This window comes from Semicossyphus pulcher, unplaced genomic scaffold, assembly GCF_022749685.1.
Source record: "Semicossyphus pulcher isolate SPU_LCO1_2020_fin unplaced genomic scaffold, fSemPul1.0.p SCAF_22, whole genome shotgun sequence".
NCBI lineage: Eukaryota > Metazoa > Chordata > Actinopteri > Labriformes > Labridae > Semicossyphus > Semicossyphus pulcher.
In genome coordinates, this window is record NW_027211696.1 from 3,790,069 (window position 1) to 3,811,220 (window position 21,152).

The window sequence follows — 21,152 nt, forward strand, 5'->3', positions numbered from 1 at the left end:
GACACGAATACACATCTTTTCCACCTGATAATGCCTACGTAGCTGATTATTAGTAGTGCCGTTTTGTTGAAAACAAACTTGTTAACCCTCAAACGTCCTTCCACTTGTTTTAATGTGTTTTATGTGTTTGCGCTCAACAGTGAGGTAGACTTATGCGGAAACATTGTACCGGAGTGTCGGCGTGTGATTTATCCCGTGGATGCGGCTGTCGGGGTCGGTGTCTGAGCCCTGCAGGAGCAGCCTGTCATAGGGCATGATGATTTTTGTGGCTCTTCACAAGTGGATGAGGAATATTTCTCCGGAGATGCTGCTGTTGGTGCAGATATTGTGGTTTCTACCTCTGACCGGAGCGGCTCCTTCTGTGAGCACCGAGCAGCTGGACACCGGGGTGGTAAGTTTTCTACCTTTTTTACACGGGAGGTTGTAATGACAAGTTTTGCCAGTTATTAAGCTCACACTTACGGACACGGGGGACAGGGAAGTTTTGCCACTTGCTACCATGACTGGAAATGGTGGTGTGCTTGTCTATATCCTCTTCGAGCAGACAGTTTTATCTACTTTTGGTGGTCTGAGGCTAACGGTGCTCGGACTTTTTACATCTCTCAGCAGTCCTTTACACAGTGGAAAATTGGCGTTGCAGGTTGAATGTGATAGGAAATGAAATAAGAGCAGGAACCCTTGTAATATCATGCGATTAATAAATGTCGGCCTATGAGTATTTGTCTTGGCAGAATAGCCTACCGACCGTCCCCACAGCATGTTGACATATCCTGCACTGATAAATGGCAAAAAGGGCTCACTGACAAACTGACTATGCCTCTTTTACCTGTCATGCCTGTAGCAGACGGCTCCAACATGTCACGTGACACCAAGTTAAAACAATTGATGGGTTTAAATAGTGGTTGTTGAAATTGAAATGTGATGGAGCAGCAGATGTTGTTGAACCAATGAAAAAAAACACGATTTATGATAATAAAAAATATTAGATAAGAACAAATTAAGAGTGTAAGCTGTGAATTAAGTAGTTTAATATTTAAATTTTGTAGTAAAGGACCCTCTTGTATGATATTCAGGCTAATTAGAAACACCTCAGAACACAGAACACCATCTGAGTAAATCAAACCTATTACATAATGATTTTAAAGTCTAATGAGCAGCGCACCTGCTTAGAAACAGGTATCTGCTAATTAATAACTCTTGGGACAACATCCTAATTAAGTGTCTTCTTAAATAGCTCCAATACCAGCATACATTTCTCATTTGTTTGTTGTGTGGTATTAAAAGTGGAGACAAAATGATGTGCATCAAAACAAATCTCACATCTCAAAGCATATTGTGTTGCTGCTGGTTCAAACAGCGTCTCTCCTCGGCTGTATCGTTTCTCTGTTTGCTGAGCCTGAAGCTTGAGGATGAGTCTTATTATCAAGGACGTTGCTGAGGTGTTTGTGTTGCTGGACTTCGCTGACTCCCTGTTGATGTGTGCTGCCAGGATACAACAATTCGTCCTCTCCGTCTCTAGATACTTTTATTGTAGCTGCAGACGTGAATCTTAGCTCGACAAGTTAGTCAAGGACGGCGTGCAAATGTGAAGGAAAACAAGTTGTGAAGACGAATCCCAGTACAAGCTCGTGGTTGGATGCAAATGAGCTGGTGTTTGGTCGCACAATCCTTTAAGCTGCTTTGATGCTATATTATCCCTTATCAAGCTATGTTTGAGTGTGTGAGCAAACACTTGGCTTCTTACACATTCAGCAGAAACAAAACAATGAGAGCATCACTGGGATTCATTTTCTCCAGTCCAAGTGCATCAGTAACTGCTGTTTTACTCCTACGGTTTGCTGCTATTGAGGATCTGCGATTATTACTTGTGAGGTATTTGGCTCATCAGCCACGTGTTTACTGCAGCTCTTCATCATTTCATGCTGTACAACTTGCTTGCGTGAGCTCCTGTGCTGGGGAGCAGCTGCCTGCAGTTTTCTTATGAACCTAAAAACCAAAACAATGAGCTGCAGAGAGCTGAATCTGTATCGTCAGTGAGCCTGATGAGCACAGAGCCTGTCACGTTACTGGAAAACAACCGATTTGGTGTTCATATCTGAAATACTGATCAATGCAGGCTCGAGTTTATAGATTTCTTTTTTGGGTAAAAGATAGAAAAATGATGACGGATTAATCTCACTTTTCAACAAAATTTAGCCTGTTTTTAATCTCTATAAACTGATTCTGCAAAGGAATACACAATCTGCAGGTGATGCACAAGATTTAGGGTGTCAGAAATGTTCAGGTTTTCTATTTGTAGTCCCATTTGTATTGTTCACTAGCGTTCCTTTGGGCATTTGCTGTAAGCAGGGAAAAATTCAATGTAAAAAGCAAAACAGGCGGAACGCATCAGCCGTAATGCAATCCTGAAACCGGACGGCGGTCATCGGACATCTGAGATTTAATACAACACAAGCAACGATCAAGACATGAGGAACAAAGTCAGTAAGTGCCAACAAACAGCTTCAAGTGCGACCGGACACTGGTGCTGACAGACAGTGCACGGGGCGTAAAGAATCATTGTCAACAACATCAACAAGGTCAATACATCCTCATTGTCATCCTCATCAATAGCATCAATATCGTTTAACGCAGAGGTGTTGATGAAAGAGCTGGCTCTTTAGCTTCTTCTTAAAGGTGAAAGGGACTCTGCAGACCAAGTGGAGTTTGGTAACTCATTCCACCAGCGGGGGACCACAGAGGACAAGAGTCTAGTTAGCGACTTAGAGCCCTGTTGTGATGGGAGTAGCAGGCGCCTTTCATTGGCAGAGTGTAGAGGGCGGGACGGAGAGTCAGACCTGGAGGCTGTTGCACAAAAGCAGAATTCAGAAATCCAGGATGACTGGAAAAGCGAGGCACGACCAAGTCCAATCAGTGCGTCCTGGCTTAATCCTTTGCACGTACGCCAAGCCAGGATGAAGAGGAGTGATCGTGTCAAGCCAGGTGCAAGTCATTCGGATAAGTGCGCGTTCACGGCTTTCTCAAATAGACCACGAGGTCGATCACAGATTTACTGATGCAGAAATGAAGAAGACGCGACGCATACTTTTCTCAAAGTGAGCAACAGCTTATTATGGAAACATATGAGGAGGTGAAACACATTGTATGTAAAGATGGCAATACAGCCGCAGTAATTAAAAAAAGAGATAAAGCCTGGCAGACAATAGCGGGCCAACTGAACTTATGAGGCCGATGACAACGTGTTTGAAAGCAGGTGCGCGCTGCGGACGTAGGTGAGGACAGTGGAGGAGCAGCCCCGCCTACTCCCCGGACAAAGTATCCAGAGCCCTATAGACAGAGAGTCGCGTCAGTGGAGGTCAAGTATACTCCATGATCTGCCATTGGGATGCCGCAACTCTCTCTCTCTACAGCTCTGAAAGTACCATCACTCAATCAGTCAGTCAGTTACTCAGTCAGTCACGTACAGACCCGTGTGTAGGGCTGACCCCGGCAGTCAGCCAAAAATATACACTTACTAACCACTGCTCCACTTAGAGGAGTTATTTGTCATTTTCACAAATGAACAGTTGTACACTTTGGCTTAAAAGTGAGCAGAGGAAGTTAATGTTACTCAGGAAAATTACCATTAAGAATAATTACAAACACTTATTCACAATGCAAGAATATATAAATAAAATGTTCAGACAGAACAAACATGACTGGACAGAGGAGGATCTGGCAGCAAGTAAAGATCAAGTACAACAACATTTTGCAGGCTACTAAGTGCCTTGATTGTTGATCACAATGTACAAATGAGGTGTATAAATGACTTTATTCTTTAAGTAGCAAATTCTTCTGTGGCCAGGGAAGGTGATAAAGATGTGTGCCATTGATTTTAATGCCAAATACACATTGATTATGCATCAAATCGTGCCTTTATTCAGACTCTCAGCATCCCCAACCGATAAGTTCGTGCCACTCGCAAAGACAAGGAATAAGTGTAAAACAGCTGACTGAACAAATAAGGCAGCAAGATTAATCAAGCCTGGCTGTTAGCCTGGTCTGGAGCAGGCTAGCTGCACAGAATAAATCTCCATGGTAACTTACGTGGCCCTGCTTTTGTGCAACCGAGTCACGGCTAAATTCAGCCAGGATAACCGGAAAATCCTGGCTTAATCCGTTATCTAGGTTTTGTGCTATAGCCCCCTGGAGGTGGGCTGGAGCCGTTTTTGTTGCTGTTTTGTAAGCGAGCAACAGGGTTTTGAATTTGACGTGAGCGGCAGCTGGGAGCCAGTGGAGGGATATGAGCAGTGGAGTGACGTGCCGTTCTGGATCATCTGCAGAGGTTTGACTGTGCACGCAGGAAGGCCTGTCAGGAGCCTGTACCAGCAGTTGTGTTGCATGTTCAATTTTATATAAATTTCTATAAACAGACATCTCACAACTTGAAATGCTAGTGAGATTGTAAACAATGACAAACGCATGAATGGGAAGTCTTGGCCTGGAAATCCTTATCACTTATCTGATAACCGCTGGCTACACCGGAAGCTCTTGGCCGGCGCTCTTAGAGGCGGAATCCATGTCAGACGATAGCCAATGGATTCCAAACTTACCGGTCATGTCTTGGCATCTTTACAGTTGAGAAAAGTTGAATTCAATGGTTTGCTTATTTTCATTATTAATTAGATCGCTTATTACTGCACAATTGTTATGTCTGTAAGATCTTAAAAAATGCCCATAAGACCAAGAACCCAAAGTGATATCCTCTGTCTTGTTTCTTTTCCCACCAAATTCCAAAAATCCATAAGTTTCAGATGATTTTGTAAGTAACTAATGGTTTTACTTCCAGTTTGAAGTTACTAACTTACCAACAAGCTCAGCCAGAAGTCATAGTGTATAGTGTGTGAATGTGTAACAACAGTAAGTTGGAGTGACTGGGATCGTACACCTGAGTGTGATAAGTAGTCATCCCCAAAGGCGGACACAGATTGTCCACGGTTGTTGGTTTGGTGTTAGAGAGGTTTACGATGACCAAAGGGATTTGGACAGACAGATGGACAGATGGGTCCCCGTCCACAAACACTCGTCCCCTGTGACTGTCTGACTTTTAAATAAGACCTCTCAGCGAGGATGAAATCGCTCTCAGCTGCTGAGAGCAGGTGGATAATTGCTTGTTGAAGGTATGAGTGGGTTCTTCCATCGTGTGTGCCCAGTTGTGTTCGTAACTGCTTTACATTTGGGACTCGGTCCACAAAAACAAGCATCTACTCACAGAACCGTGTCCTGATCTCTGTGCCGCTGCTCCCTGGTCCCATCACACTCCAGAGCCACCGCGCTGCATCACTTGGCTTTTAGTCAAGCTTGAGCGCAGAATGTGTCCGTCTCTCTCTGTAACTGCTGTACACTGTCACCGTAATTAACTGCACCACAAACTTAAGCACAGCTCTGAGGCATGCAGTTTTTTAGTTTTGCTGTTATCTGGCCAGATATATCACCGCACAGTGCCAATTTGCGATTTCAGCATTTTAGGGAAGTGCTACATTACAGCTACAATGTTATCTGCAATATGTTTTCCGCTCATCATATCATTTTACCCCTGATGGCTGTTTTCTGCTCTAGTACAGAACGACGGAGCTCCTTTGGGGACTGTTACTTCGTAGGCAGAACTGTACTTGCTTTAGCAGCTGTCATACAGTAAGACTTGGGTGAGCAGATTGGCTGCTGATAAAGGTGTTTAATCTGGTAGACACTGACATCATCTGCGCAACATTTAATCCCTTCAGAAGGGGGGAAAGGTGCTGTGAGAAGTGTAACACCAGTGTGCAGCCTGTGCCTCATGGGAAAACCACACCCTGCCATTCTGCTTCTTATTGCCATTTTGCGTAATCATTTTCAAATGAGAATAACATCTGGTCGTGAGTCCACTCCGCTGAGTGGAAGAGAGAAAAAAATCCTGGTAGACGCTACCCTCCTCCACCAACTTTCACCACCCTCTCTCCCTGCTAGGCCTCATAATGCAAACTCTCATGCAGCCTGCCTGGCACCACCACCACCATCACCCCTCATTAACTCTTTCTTTGCTTCGTGTGCACATTTCAGCAGTATCATATTCTGTCCCCTCTGTCTTCCAATCCGGATAGGAGGCTATCCGGACTGAAAGGACACAGTGGCTGATATAAGTAATCAACCAGGCAGGGTCAAGACAGGAAAACACATTATAATGAAAAGGAAGAGAATCATCCAAAGAGTGTCAGCAGAAAGTTTGGGACTACTTTTTCTTGAATTTATCAGCGTAATGATTTAAAGAGAAGTTCCTCTTTTAGATAATCTACCTGTAAGGTATTTTTAAGCTGTGGCATGACTTCAGGGCGCACTGAATGCGTGCCAACTTGTATTTCTCTTCATTGACTTGTCATGCTGGATCATTAGGATACTTTTAGCACGCCTGTCCCACTTCCATGAAGCTGTGGGACCTTTCTGTCTGTAGCGCTCCATCACAGGGCCTCTATCCAGGGCGAGGACACTTTTTTAAGGTGTGCCAAATGGGAGATGACTGCACAGTAGGATAAATCATTGTGGAATGAGTGACAGAGAGCACAAGGGACAGTTCAGCATGTAATATGCAGCACATCCTCAGCTTCTCAGGAAAAGGGAGATACTGTGGAAACCAGCCAGTCCTTCAATCTACTCCCATCCTATCTGTCATCGCAGCTTTGCTAAGTGCAAAAGTTCTCCAGGGAAATGCAACTTTCTGAGGAGATTGTCAGACTTTACAATATCCTTAGAGGCCATTTCAACAAGGGAGTTTTTCGGCTGCTACTGCAGCAAAACTGTGTGGGACTGATGTTTGGCAGCTGCAACACTTCTGCTTGATGTTTAGTCGATGACAACACCAGATGGATTTGAGTAAATTCATGACTTACAAAAATGTAGAACGCTTCCTGGTGAAATATAACATTTTATAAGAAGTAGGAAACACCGCACGTGTGTCTGGCCTTGTCTTCGACCAAAATGGTAATTTCCTGTCTGTTCCTGTGATGCTGCTTCTGGCTGACCTGGGGCCAGTTTCACAAAAACAGTCTTTGACTACGACCTGGTTAGACTTCAGATAGACGTCTACACGGTCCAATGTAGGCTCTATTTCTTTATCATCTTCACAGGGACTGTTTGCAGGTATCCAGGTAAGGAGACTTAAACATGTTGAGGAACTGAATGATCATGCAGACACATCAAACCTCTCAGCTCTGCTCAATTAGAAGATGCTTCTCTTCTGGAGGACTTAAACAGATAAAAGGTCATTTCACGCTGAAAAAACAGCGTGAAATACAGATCAGAGCACAGTGCAGAGTAGGGCCGGGTATCGATAAGGATTTCTTGATTCAATTCCAATTCACAAGGTCCTGATCCGATCCGATTCGATCTGACTGGTTAAGGGTATTTCAGTTACAATATCAATGCATCTCTAACCTGGTGCATTATTATAGTACAACATTTTTAATGTTTACATTAAGAATTGACCCTAACATCATGTGCTTTAACACAATATTAACAATTTTATGAATCAGACAGCGTATTAACTTTTTTCCAGTTTCAGATTTTCAGTCTGTACATCTGGCTCATGGTTTTGGATTAAACAAACTGGGGTTCAATCTTTTGCGCAAGATTTGGCCACGAGATCCCACAGCGCGAAGAACAAAACCACACGAGACTAAGGGTTATGGGGAAAGGCATATTGTATAACAACATGCCAAAAATACACTCACAGCCAAAGCCGACGCTTACAGAGTGTAACATAAACGTATTCATGGACGCAGACACGATAGAAAGAGTCCGTCGGTGATCACTGATGTTTCCGTTATAGGTGCAGTAAACAAGTCCAAGCATGTCTCCCTCACTGCCGTGTTTCGGGGGGATGCGCTGAGTTGTGCTGCGTTCAGGAGAGCTCAGAAACGCGAGTGATCGGACACGTTTTTACACATATTCTTAAAGATCGATCTCGGGATTTATTAATCGATATTGGGTCATTCAAATGAGAGTCGTTTCGAATCGGAAAAATCTATGTTTTTAAACCCAGCCCTCGTGCAGACCTGTAGCAGGGCTCAGCTGCCGAAGCTTTTTAATGTGGCAGGGCAAAGTGCTAGTAACTTGTCAGTCAGCCTCAGGCTTGTTCCCCCTGGACCAATGAGTCTGTTAGCCTAGAAGTCTGTGTCTTTGCTTTGAGAAAGTTTTTGCTGCACTGTTTAAGTTACATTACACTAATACAAGCAGCAGCACTACAGGAACCTGGTGCTCTGGGGAAATCTATTGTGTGCATTTCAGAAACAATTACAAAGAAACTCATTAATTCTCTCTCGCCTGTGTTACTTTATTTAATGGTACAATGATTGAGCTGATTTGTGGAACGCTTTTTGCTGTGATTTGAGATCTCTAGGCTGCATCTCAGCCGTTCCTTTGGTTTGCATTTCAAAAGGAAAGTGAAGCACAGCGTAGTTCAACCCGGGCTCTTTATGTTTGACTTTACAGTAGTGATTGTTTAATGTTGTGGGGAAGAGAGGGCTGTTTTCCACAACGGCGCTGCACGCGATGGTGTTCTCTCTACTGGCTTGAAGTGACTTTATTACTTGAGCAGGCCCACTCCACGGCTCCCCATATAGAAAACCTCAAATCAACTCCATGTGGACAGTTCTATTTTAACCCCAGGAGCCCCGCCTCCCCTTCTTGTCTTCGACCAGATCAAGGTTTTGGTTTTCATTGCTATTCAAAGGGCCGACCAGATCTTGTAATTACAGTGGTTTCTGGTGCTGTGCTGGCTCTGCATGCTGAGCCCTGAAATAATCCAAAGCAACGCCGACCAAACTGCCAATGGACGTCTTTAATAGCACGATCAAGAGAACCCGAAAGCAACAACAAAGCTGCTCTGAAATTGCTTGCAGAAACTGGCAGAATAGTAATAAATGCGGTTGTGACCGCCTGTGCATGTCAGTTTCTTCTTGTGTGTCGCTTTTGAAATGCATGATTGCCTGTGCATGTGCATCACATCCACACTGGTGATCTCATAGTTTGTCTCTCAGTAGCTCTTTTCATTTCTTACCAAGTCACAGCAGAGCGGATGAGGGGGGAAAAAAGGACGCTGATTGCCTATCTTCTGAGGAGTCAACTTCAAGCCCGCTTTTGTGCCCATGGTCATGTTCCCTGAAGGTCCAGTGAAATAAAGAGCATTAGACAGGAGAGGGAGGAAGACCATGAGAGACTGAGTGGGTGGCAGAGATAAGCTACTCCTCCATCAAACTGTCACTGACAATTAGGCCCAGCTCCTTTTAGTCCAGCGCTGATGCTCAACTTCCTATCAAGTGAATATAATGACACACTTACAGCTGAATTTCAAGTGGCACTCATGATTGTGTGATTTGTACTGTATTTGGTTGTGTGGATGAGGCTCAATCTTGCAGTGGGGTTAATGTTGAGAGCAGGGCAATGCTGCTTTAAAAATAGAGTCAAACACATGAAGAGATGAACACACATGCACAAACATGCATGTGTGTATTTCTGCATGTGCATGCTTTCTATAGCCACGCCAGTTGCCAGCATTCCTCGGCGTACACTAGAGAGACGTCGGTTTCTTTGTATGTACCATTATAGTGAGACATGGCAGCTATTGCATGGCTTTCGTGTGGGCTCCATGAACTACATTCAAGGACAATCCATAAATACACGCTTATGTATGCGTTTCTTTCTACAGCGTTCAGCTTCTAAAGGCAGTTACGAAGATTTATACCATCTCAAATGTGTAAAACAATCATTACAGTTTCTAAGCTACAGATTTGTGTTCTTCAAGTCATCATATACATTAAGAGAGTAATAAAATACCTTCCTATGTTGTTGAATGTGCCATGTTTCTTTGAAGACGTTTTTCCATAGCGGTAAAGGTCACGGATGAAAAACATTTTACATGCGATATCGATTAACTGACTGAGTTTTTTTGTCATGCTGAATGACCTCTCTCTTGATGTATGATAAAGATGTTGCAATGAAAAAGACAGGTTGCATTTAGCATTCTAAACCCACACACCTCCGACTCACCTTCAGCATACTGCAAAAAAAAACCCACTCCTCCAAACTCCTCTTAGGGCGAATACAAGCCTTCTAAGACAACTATAATGAGGACACATTTGTTCCCTAAAAAGTAATTTCTAATTTAAGAACATAGTGCTCTGTGGGACATTAATTCTGAAGTGCACGCAAGAAGTGACGTTGATAGTCAAACACGAACGCTCATGCATTGTAAAATGTGCTCCAAATAGACGGCCTGAGGCACATTACGTTAAGATTGCTCACAAATTGAAGATTGACTCTGATAGATAAAATCTCTTGTTGTGTTTGCATAGGCTATTTGTTTGTGTGTAACGTTGCATCCTTTCTCCCTTATCCTCTCTATCTGGGGACTCTGGGTGAGCTTTATTCAGTCCCTGTGACTGTGGGCCTTGGCGGTGTGCCATGCCACATTACCGCCCACAAAGGAAAGAACTTCAAAGAAGGTTTGGGGGCTTTTTCCCCGAGTGGAAGCTCTGAAACTTATGCCTCCTAAATTAAATTAAGGGGATGTTCTAATTGGCTCCATCAGTGTGTTTGTCTTTAATCTCTGGCTGACATTTTTTACCTCCTCCTTTTCCTTCCCATTCCTTTCTGTCCTTAAATCATCCCTCACCCACTCATGCTCAGTCCCCTGCAATATTGCATGGATTAACTTACTCTGCCCTGCAAAGTAGGGATGCACGATATTGGATTTTTTGCCAATATCCGATATGCCGATATTTTCCAACCCCTTTTGCCAATTGCCGGTTTCGATACCGATATATTAGGCACATTTCTTCCCACCTAATTGCAGAGGACATGAAGTCTCCCCTGTAGTGGAATTGATATCATGCCTACTCTTATTGTAGTGGCCAAAAACATCATACCGCAGACATCTTGCACCCTTCTTGATGCTTGACGGAAGAGACATTGTACAAATCACGTGTCTGAGCGCACCTGAACGCAGCATCCCACTGAAACACGGCAGTGAGGGAGACATTCCTGGACTTTTTTACTGCACCTACTACGGAGACATCAGTGATCGCAGACGGACTCTTTTTATTGTGTGTGCGTCCATGAATATGTAAGTTAGTTTTGCACTGACACTCTGTTAGCGTCAGCTTTGGCCGCGAGTGTATTTTTGGCATGTTTGATGTTAAGTCCGGTAAAATGACGAGAATGTGAGCTAACTGTTAGCTGGTTAAGAGTTGTGAAAGTTGTTTTCATTCATTGGCTCGGGTTTCTGTGACTTTTTAGTCTTTATTTGTATATTGTTGATAACTTTGCGCAGGCAGTGTGCGTGCACACTCGCGCCGAGTTAATGTCGTAGCATTATGTCAAGCTTTTTTAGGGAATCATCGAGCATTTAGGCAGAATTAAAGTGTTGTCTTATCGGCGGAAAATATCGTCAGAAAAATGATCCCTAGTGCATCCCTACTGCAAAACCTTTTACCATAATAAATTAGGGCTGCCAAATTCATAACTGACACTGAAGTGAAACTCTTGTTGGCCTCTTTAATGGAGCTGAGTTGCTGCTGGCACAGATTAAGCAAATCCTCTCGTGAGCCACTGATTAAGAGTCTCAGCTAAGAAGTTTCTGCCGTACCTCAAAAATACTATCGCAAATCAACATGCAAGGAAAGGTCAGTCATTGTTTGCATCCTTAAAATGTATCGGCATCAGCAATATTTCCACTTTTTCTGGTCAATTTTAAGTGATTCCTTTTTGTTTATGTTGCTTTGAAACACATGCACTGAGGAACACATAGAAGAAACAGATTTGGTACGGAAATGAGAGCGTGCACACTCCAAACAGCGCTTGATAAATGAGGGCCGACCTTATTCCAGCACATGGAAACGTGTTCCACAATCCTGCTTCAACCTAATTTCTCCCAATAACCTGCTCTCTGTTCAGCATGGAGCCCTAGACTCTCCTTTTCTCTTCCCCTCAGCCTCTGTCTCTTTCTATTTTGTGTCGTCTCTTCTTTTTCTCCTTTGTTAGTCTCCACTCTGTTTGTTTTCCACTCTCTGTTACTTTTTCCCCTGAGCGTGGTCCCTTTTTTCTTTCTCCCCCCTCTTTGTATCTATCTTTCCTCCCCTCTCTTTTTCCCTGTGTCACTTCCTCTTTGTATTCTCTCCTCTTTCCTGTCTCTCTTACCTCTTTCTCTTAACATATCTGTCTCCCCACCTTCCTCCCCGCTGCCTCCAGGAGCAGGCACAAGTTGAGTCTCCGCTCTCTGTACAGCCAGCTGTTCCTAAACCAGGGATTAGATGATTCACTTACAGTCACATTTTAATCCCTGCTGTCACGCTTTCGCTCACACAAACATGCAAATTAGGACAGATTTTCCTCCCAAATGTCTAAGAAATGACACTCACACCTCAAACTGAATAGAAACTGGGTGTCACAATGAGCACATCTATCAGAACGTGCTGCCTCCTTCCAACAAGTCAGATTTTTGCGTCTTTATATGCACATTGTATCTGCAGACGAGCACAATACTTCCTGAGGAGAAGTGATAGAGTGTTTCAGCAGGGTGGCATTTGTGCCATCTGCTTGCCAACAGTAGGCTGGGATCTAACTGATGACTTTTATTGTGTGCCATCCCTTTTATTGGTTGTTTCTGTGCTGTATTGAATCTATGGAATTAGTTAAAATATCTTCACCCAAAAGTCTTCCTACAAAAGAAATCAGTGGAATGAAACCTTATCTTTAAAGGTCGAAGGTCATTTAAGTAAATGTAATTTAATTCACTATGTATCGCTGAATGAGGTAACACATTGATTGAGCCCATGGCCCACTGATGAAAGCCTTTGCATTTGCAGTATTATGGACCAGGTGTGTGTGGCAACTTTTGCGGAAAAAAATCTGCCAGCAGTGGTTGGTCTGCCAGAGAGGGTAGGCAGAGCTAAGCGGCTGCTTTTCCTGTCTCTGCATGTGTTGCGAGTAAACAGTAATCTACTATGGCTGAACAAACAAAGAAAAGATCGATGACTACAGCTACAACTTCAAAAATAAGTGAAAATCCAAAGAAAAAGAAACAAATTGGACGCTCAGATGAAGGCAAACAGTCTAACAAGGAAAGCGAGGGAGAAAAGTCAAGAGTTACAACCGTAACAAAGGGAGCCAACTGTGGACGTCTGGTTAAATTGGGAAGTGTCCTCCTGCATTTACCGTTTACTGCCAAAGAGAACAAAACGGAAATCTTCGAGATTAGACCTTTAAATTTCCATATTTTCTTTCATCCAAATAGCTGTTAATTTCCATTTTGCATCAGGCCTCTAAAATGTTTTTATTAAGATGACACAATCTCTCACATACGAAAACCCACTCATGCATTGGCATACATTTTGGACTGAATGTTGACATATTTTGCAGCAGAATCCCAGAAGACGTCTTTAACCACATAAACTCAGTGTAAAAAAAATAGTCTAAAAAGTGTTAAATCCTCCCACTATGTTGATGATTACGTGTTCTTTGGTGTCCTCTTGTAAAGGGATATAACAGCTTATGTGTGCTGTATTCTTTCTGACGCCTACTTGTTGAAGAGGCTTTGTCAAAAATCTGTTAAACAGAGGAAGTGCGACGCGCCAACCCCACTCTGGATCCACTGGAAGTGTAATATACACACAAAAAGTGTTAAATGGGTCAACTGGGCCGGATGGTTTAAAGTGTAAAAGAGTTTATGCTTTTGATGTAGATACATTTAGTAACACAAAGCTCAATGTTAGATTGGTAATGCAGGCGTCCCATGTACAGAGGCTACAGTCCTCAATGAAAATGGTCTCAGGTTTGACTCCCGCCCTGTATCATCCCCCCCTCTCTTCTCCCCATACTTCCTGTCTCTCTTCAGCTATCCTGTAAAGAAAGGCAAAAACATAGTCTTTAAAAAGAAGGTCATTGTTTTTGATCGAAACCAATGTAAACAGGATTTAGCCAGATTTAAGTTCACATGCATCCAAAACTTGTTTCCTGCTGCAAGAAAAGACCATTAATGATCTTTTTTCACCGGTCATTACTGCTAAAGAGATGCTCTTTTTCTAATATGCTTCTTATCACTGAAAGATAAGAGGCAGTATGAAGAACAGAAAGCTATAAACATCTCACAATCCAGTAACATTCAAATAAAATATCGATTTCCAGTTGACTACTTGCAACTCTCTAGAATTAAAACTGTAGAATGAAGTCATAATTTTCAATTAGAGAGTTAATTAGCCAAAACTCATGGCACATAATCTCAATAAATAATAGAAGCAATGGGCAGAATAAAAGCCGATAATGGAAGAATGAACGCTGCTGCCAAAACTAGTTGATAAATGTGGCTGCAGTAGACTGTGTCGGATCTTTTACTGTAACAAAATGAAAACCAGCAGGGACATTTCAAACACAAATCATCATGTAAGCCTCACTTGGTCAACATATTGTGTTATTTAACAAGTCTCAAAAATGCTGAACATGGACGATATTGATATGCAAACAAAAATTTTATTGAGTTTTCTACTTGACCTCTAAATATGGTGAAGGCGGCATGGATATTTCCATGGTTACATAAACTGCAATTTCAGATCATAATGGTAGCTATAAGCATGCTAGAGCTATCTACCTCTGCCACACACATCAGATCAGTGTCGTCTGCAAAGAAGCTTATCAGTTATCAATTTTCTGCCTATATGCAAGGCTTGACATAAGCACTGGCCCGGTGGCCCGGTGGCCCGACGGTATGTTTGTAACCCTCCGGTGTGCCAGTAGGATCCACAAGCCCACAGTGTACACAATATTGTAGCCCTCCCAAGATTCCCGGTCCCGATGGACGGGAATGATTACTTTCTACACAGATTCCTGCGGTAATATCCATCCGATGTCAGCATCACTGCAGGCACTTCAGCTGCTGCTGTCAACAACACGTTACGCGCTACTCGCTGCACTCGCGGCCGAGCAACTGTCATTCTAGATAACGCTAATTGATATTAGCAAGCTAACGCGGACTAGTACAATGTTTTTAAAAACCCCTAGTTCTGGTCAAGCGCCAGGAAAAAGGGCAACAGTCGAGAAAAAAAAAAAAAAGCAGAGTGCACTGGACTGTGAAAAAAACGTCACCGGTGTCACGTTCCGCCACGACATGGATTTTGCAATACCGTCATTACCGGGATAAACACAAAGTGAACTGACCACTGTGCATGCAGAGTCTGTGTGTCACCTGCCTGTATACTGTAAACGTGCAGTTTTGCCGTCACAGATGTGCCTGCGGGATGATCGAGGCAGACGGCAGTTATGTGAGGTAGCTAAGTGTGTGTATTCCCGTAATCAGCGGCGCCTCATAGCGGTGCATGTTAGCGCTGTGGCTACATAAACGGACTGTTCACGGAGCGGATGTGCCATGGACTGTTTACTTTTAGTCTGCAGCTGACAGAAAGTGGGAGAGTCACAGGGCTGATCACGCTAGTTTAACATACATTTGAACAGCATCAGTAATGATAGGAAACATACCGTATAAGTAACGCAACTGCAGCTTTAACTACTTATTCATGCGGGTGTCAGAGTTGCTGAACCAAGTGTGGTAAAAGAAGCCTCTTTATTTATACCCATGTGATTATTTTGGTCTATTTTATAATAGTTCCACAATTGAACAGACATTCATTAATAAGAACCCTTACATAAGGAGAAACAAAATTTGACTTTAAAATAATACCTAAATAACAAATTATTTCAGGGCCAGTGGTTTTAATGGCAGGGCCAGTGAATTTGGAAAGTTACCAGTGGAAAATTGTGCTCACTGGCAACCCCTGATATATCCATAATGTTTATGCAGAATGAGATTTTAACAACTTTAAGAAATGTATTTGTGAATTGATACTTTTTTTGCTTCTGTTCATGTTTATTGGATAACTTAAAGTTTTATTCATATTGATTCTGCACCAACTAACTTTAACTTAACTTTTAATAATTTACTTATTTTTCCTCATTAACACAAATGACTAATCCAAATGAATACCGCTGTCTTAATTTAAACAGTGGGCATCCTTTAAGCTATTTCCGAGTCTCGTGAAGTCATTCTAGGCCAGTTTTAGATTAAATGTATTTATATTAATCAACCAGACATGGTAAAGGAAGGAACATGTAGGGATTTGTGATTCTGTAAGAGTTGCTAACAAGGCATGAATTAATTTCTTCACGCTTTTACCCCCAGCCGCAATTTTCTGTTCGATTAAACGTGTCATTCAGGCTGCATGTCACCCTCAATTTCCCCTTCTTCCTATATTCTCCCTCTTTGATCTTATCTGTTTGCACGAATGAGGCTAAATCCTTCATTTCTTTGGTAAATTGTGTTTGCGCTCAGGATATGCCATTGGAATACTTTCAGGGGCTTCTCATTCAAACACACTTAGAGAAGCTTTCATTGCATGGATCCTACATCATCCCATTGTAAGACTTTAAGTAAACCACCTCTCTCGGAAGAAGCTGCTGATATCCAATGGGAAGCTGCTACAACTGCTTTGAATACTGATAGCAACTTTGTGCAGAGTGCACCACCATGAATATTCTGATGAAATTAAAGTTGAGAGAAATCTGTTCTGTGAAGGAGAAGCAGAGGATTACTTGGCATGAAACATGTTAATCCCTGTGATATTTGTTCGTTGGTTGATATGTAAGTGAAAAGTGTTAACAGAACTGAATAATTAAATCACTGCTCTTGATGTAGTAGTCAGATTTTTGTTTTTGCTTGATCTTGGTCTGATTTTAATGTGTCCGGTCTGTCTCGAGTTACACGAATAACTCATTTACTTACTCAGTACCCGCTCTCCCAACACAGCAGCAAAAGCACTTTTTCCGCACACAATCATGGGAAGCGACTTAATTAAATCCCCGAGGGGAAATTCAGTTTTTTCACTCTGTTTACAAACATGCTACACACACATAGGCCCGAAATACACACATGCACAAACAGGACTCCATGGACATGCACTAATGGAGAGATGTCAGAGTGATGGGGCTGCACGTGGACATGTGCCCCGAGCGGTGGAGGATTCATTGCCTTGCTCAAGGACACCTCAACAGTGCCCAGGAAATGACATGGCACCTCTCCAGCTACCATCCCCAATTCTACGCTTGGTCCATACCGGGACTTGAACTACCGTCTACCCCCAAAACGAAAACAAGCGTCACAAACCCCGCAAAATGATTCACTTTACTATCAGAATTTGGTAAGCCATGTCCAAATCAATCAGAAGGTCTCGAAGAGCTGCACGATTGAATTTAAAGTCCAATAATGTTAGCTGGGTGCTAAACCGGATGTTAGCCTGATTGGGCAACAGAAGTCTCTAGTGCACATGCTCTACGACGCTTGGGCCGGTGGGGGATTACAGCGCTGGGTAACTGACACGAGTGACTGGAAAACCCGACTCTCTTTTGAAAAACAAGAAGAAAAAGAAGATGTACTTTATTAATCCCAGAGGGGAATTTCAATGATTTCACTACACTACACACACAGGTCCAAAATACATACATGCACAAACAGGATTCTATGGACATGCACTAATGGACAGATGTCAGAGTGAGGGGGCTGCACATGGACATGTGCCCCGAGCTGTGGGGGATTTGGTGCCTTGCTCAAAGGCACCTCGACAGTGCCCAGGAAATGACACGGCACCTCTTGAGCTACCAGCCCCAATTTCCATGCTTGGTCTGTACCGGGACTTGAACAGGCCAGCCTCCGGTTCCCAATCCAAGTCAGACTACAGAGCTACAGACTAAGCTACTGTCTACCCCACCTTTAGTGAGTGACTCATACAAACTCAGGTAAAAAGAGTCGAACCTCCCATCTCTAATGTGAACAAGTAAGTAGGTCAAATAAAGAGAAAGTGAAGATATTCTACACCTACACTACAATTACAAAAATAAACTACACTGCCAGTCATGTACCCAAGCAGAAACCGTATTTCTTGAATATAAGACAGCCCTGGTTGTGAGATGACCCCCTTTTCAAAGAGCTGGTTTTGGGAAAAAATACAGTTAATACAGTTGTATTTGAGGAACAATATGGTGTGAGACAGTTTCCCAGAGGTACTATCACTCCAAGTATCAGTCCTCCTTCCTCAAGCATTTCCTCTTATAAAAGAGAAATAAGATTCTCCACTAAAGCACAATATGAATCTCAAATGATGACAGGCCTGCTTTCAAGTATTCAGGCTAATTCTGTCACACGCTCACTTATTTTTCTTGGCATTTTCAGACTCTGCTTGAGCGCCTCTTCATAGAGGTTCTTGGCTGCCTGACTGACAGTCCCTGGTTCATTTCAAGAGCGAAGATGTTGGGATACTTGTTTGACTCGATTGCACTCAGGATTTAATTGCTTCCTCGGAAAGGAAAAGACATCAAACAAGCAATCAAAAACTTAAACTGTAGGTTAAACTGGGCTTCCTCAACACTTGAGGATGGTCAGGACTCACTCTTCCCTGCTGTCTACAGCAGAATATGACCAACAGTCCAAATTCACTGCAGCAAAACTTTTCTTGGATACGGCTGTGGGCTGCAAACAGCTTCCCTTTCTTTACTGTCCCCACATGTGGTGAGGCAGTGTACAGATTTATAGACAGTTTGATTTCATTCCTAGGTCTCCAGGTTTTTAGCGTGCGCCTCAAAAATCCTTCAACAGGCCATTTTATGAAGACATTATGACACGTTACAGTATGATGTAAGCAGGTGTGGATAATAAAATACATGACGGCTGAATTCAATTCAGCTGCTTCAGTTTCAGGGTCCTGGTGTACATGCTGGCTTACTGTCACGCGTTGTGTTCAAGTTCAATCCTTTTATTGTCATATGTACGGATAAAAACAAGTTCCACCGTACAATCAAATGCATTTTTGCTCTTTCACCCTCAATGCCGTTTTAAAACTAAAAATAAATAGATCAAATAGAAAGGAAAAGAAAAGAAAAATGGAGATACACATCAATAGAACTATACAGTATACACACAAGATAAAGAAGTGTATTCAGTTATCAAGATATGTATATTGCACAGGGAGAAAAGTGTCTTTATTGCAAGATTATTGTTATTGCACGTGCGGCATGTGTGTGTGTGAGAAGGGTGCTTCTGTGTGGTGGGGGTGGGTTATGGTGGGGATAGGGGTAGTGGATTGCAACTGTTAATGTGTCTGATGGCTTGTGGATAAAAACTGTCCTTCAACCTGGAGGTCCTGCACACTCCTGTATCTCCTGCCAGAGGGCAGAAGAGTGAAGAGTGTGTGTTGGGGGAGGGGTCCCTGACGATACTGCAGGCTCTCCTGTGGACTCTGCGGTGGTAGATGTCCTGCAGAGAGGGTAACAGTGCCCGGACAATCCTCTCAGCCATTTTCACCATTCTCTGCTGGCGTTTGCGGTCCGCAGAAGTGCTTTTCCCAAACCACACCGTGATGCAGCTGGTCAGGATGCTCTGGACGATAGCAGTGTAGAATATCGTCTGAGACATCCCCAACTTCCTCACTCAGCTGCTGGGTGATGTTGAGTGTCCAGGTGACGTTGTCGCTGATGTGGACACCCAGGAACTTGAAGAAGCTGACCCTCTCCACCTCCGACTCCCGGATCATCAGAGGTTGATGCAACCTCCTCTCCCTCCTCATGTCCAGGATTATCTCCTTGGTCTTATCCTTGTTGAAGGTGAGGTTGTTGCCACCACACCACTCCACCTGACTGGCCACCTCGCTCCCGTATGCCGCCCAGATATCAGATCGATGACTGTCGTGTCATCAGCAGAACTTCAGGATGGTGTTGTGACATTAATACATGTCCTGGTCCGGTTTGTGCATGTGTGTATTTCAGGCCTATGTGTGTGTTGCATGTTTGTACCAATGACTATATACTGTCTGCAATCTTGCGATGGTGACGTCATTTGGAGCCAGAGCTGTGCAGAGCTGCAGAGCTGGGGTGGAGCCACCCACTTTACTTACTGAAAAAAACAGCAAGGATCCCGCACGTCCTTGTGTGAGAACCCTTGTGTGTAACGGAGCATTTGGGGAATTTTTGGTCACATCAGGTGTTGTAGTTCTTGCCTCTCAAGAGTGCACTCCTCGGGGCACTGGTTTAGCTCAGTTGGTAGAGCAGGCACCCCATATAGAAAGGCTACAGTTTCCTGTGTTTCTTGGCTTCCTGTGTAGCCAGTGGATAGGTATAAAGGACTTCTGGCCAAGACTTTCTTTGTCGTTCACACAACCAAACCAGTAGACTTTAAATACCAAACATCATAATTCTGCATTTATATGCTGAATCTGTTAGACAGAGATTGGTTTTGGTTTTGTTCTTTTATGTTCTGAGACTATTTGTGCATGTAATGTCAGATTTACTGCTCTGAACTGCTGCTCCCCCCTTCTTTCTTCCATGATCAAAAACAAGTAATCGTGCTTTGTTGTCAGCAAAGAGCACCCAAGAGGCGAGGCAAAGCTTCATCCTTAATTGGCATTAATTAATGGACTTGCATGAAACTTTAACTCCTATTCCAGTGGCTTCATAACCTTTTAAGTCCAGATTCCAGGCCACAGATCTGAACTCATCCCCAAGGTAATAGGAAACGATGTAAACACTATAATGGTCTTGGCTACTTCATGACCCTTCCAGAGTCGATGGGGTCGCAAGGTTAAATGTCTCCGAGGGGCTCATTTCCTGTCAGTATTGTGAAGATGGATGGACTCTTCAGCTGTTCATCAGGGCTAAACAGGGAGGTATTGTGGGACAGAGGAGGCCCTGTGCACAGGGGAACAACTGATCCTGCTTTTGTTGCTGTGGTGACGATGAAATAATGTGTGTGATTACATAGAGGACTTTGTACTGTGGCCGCGCAATTGGCCCAACACGAATATGACTTGTATGACTTTGGCATCGACCAGGTCAACATACAAGCATCATAAATATACAGTACTTTGGCCAATGTATGAATCTATATCTGATCTGCCTGCCCATGCTAAGTCTATGTGGGAACACTGACAGATGTATACATCTTAATTTGTTTGATTTTATTTGTTGTGTCCACTATTTTAGCATGAATAAGTTTGAGCCAATCAAAACGCTTCACGGTCACACTGACGAACAGCCAATCAGCAGCATGCTAA

At 43.2% G+C, this 21,152-nt stretch overlaps 1 protein-coding gene across 1 annotated transcript in view; it reads left to right on the forward strand.

Moving 5' to 3' along the window:
• The first annotated feature begins 227 nt into the window (after positions 1-227).
• LOC138602007 (matrix metalloproteinase-17-like) overlaps positions 228-21,152 on the forward strand; it is a 90,846-nt gene continuing 69,921 nt past the window's right edge. The window contains exon 1 of the mRNA XM_069673368.1: positions 228-391. Coding sequence (XP_069529469.1) covers positions 254-391 — 138 coding nt within the window. The 5' untranslated portion in view covers positions 228-253. The remainder of the gene's footprint in view (positions 392-21,152) is intronic.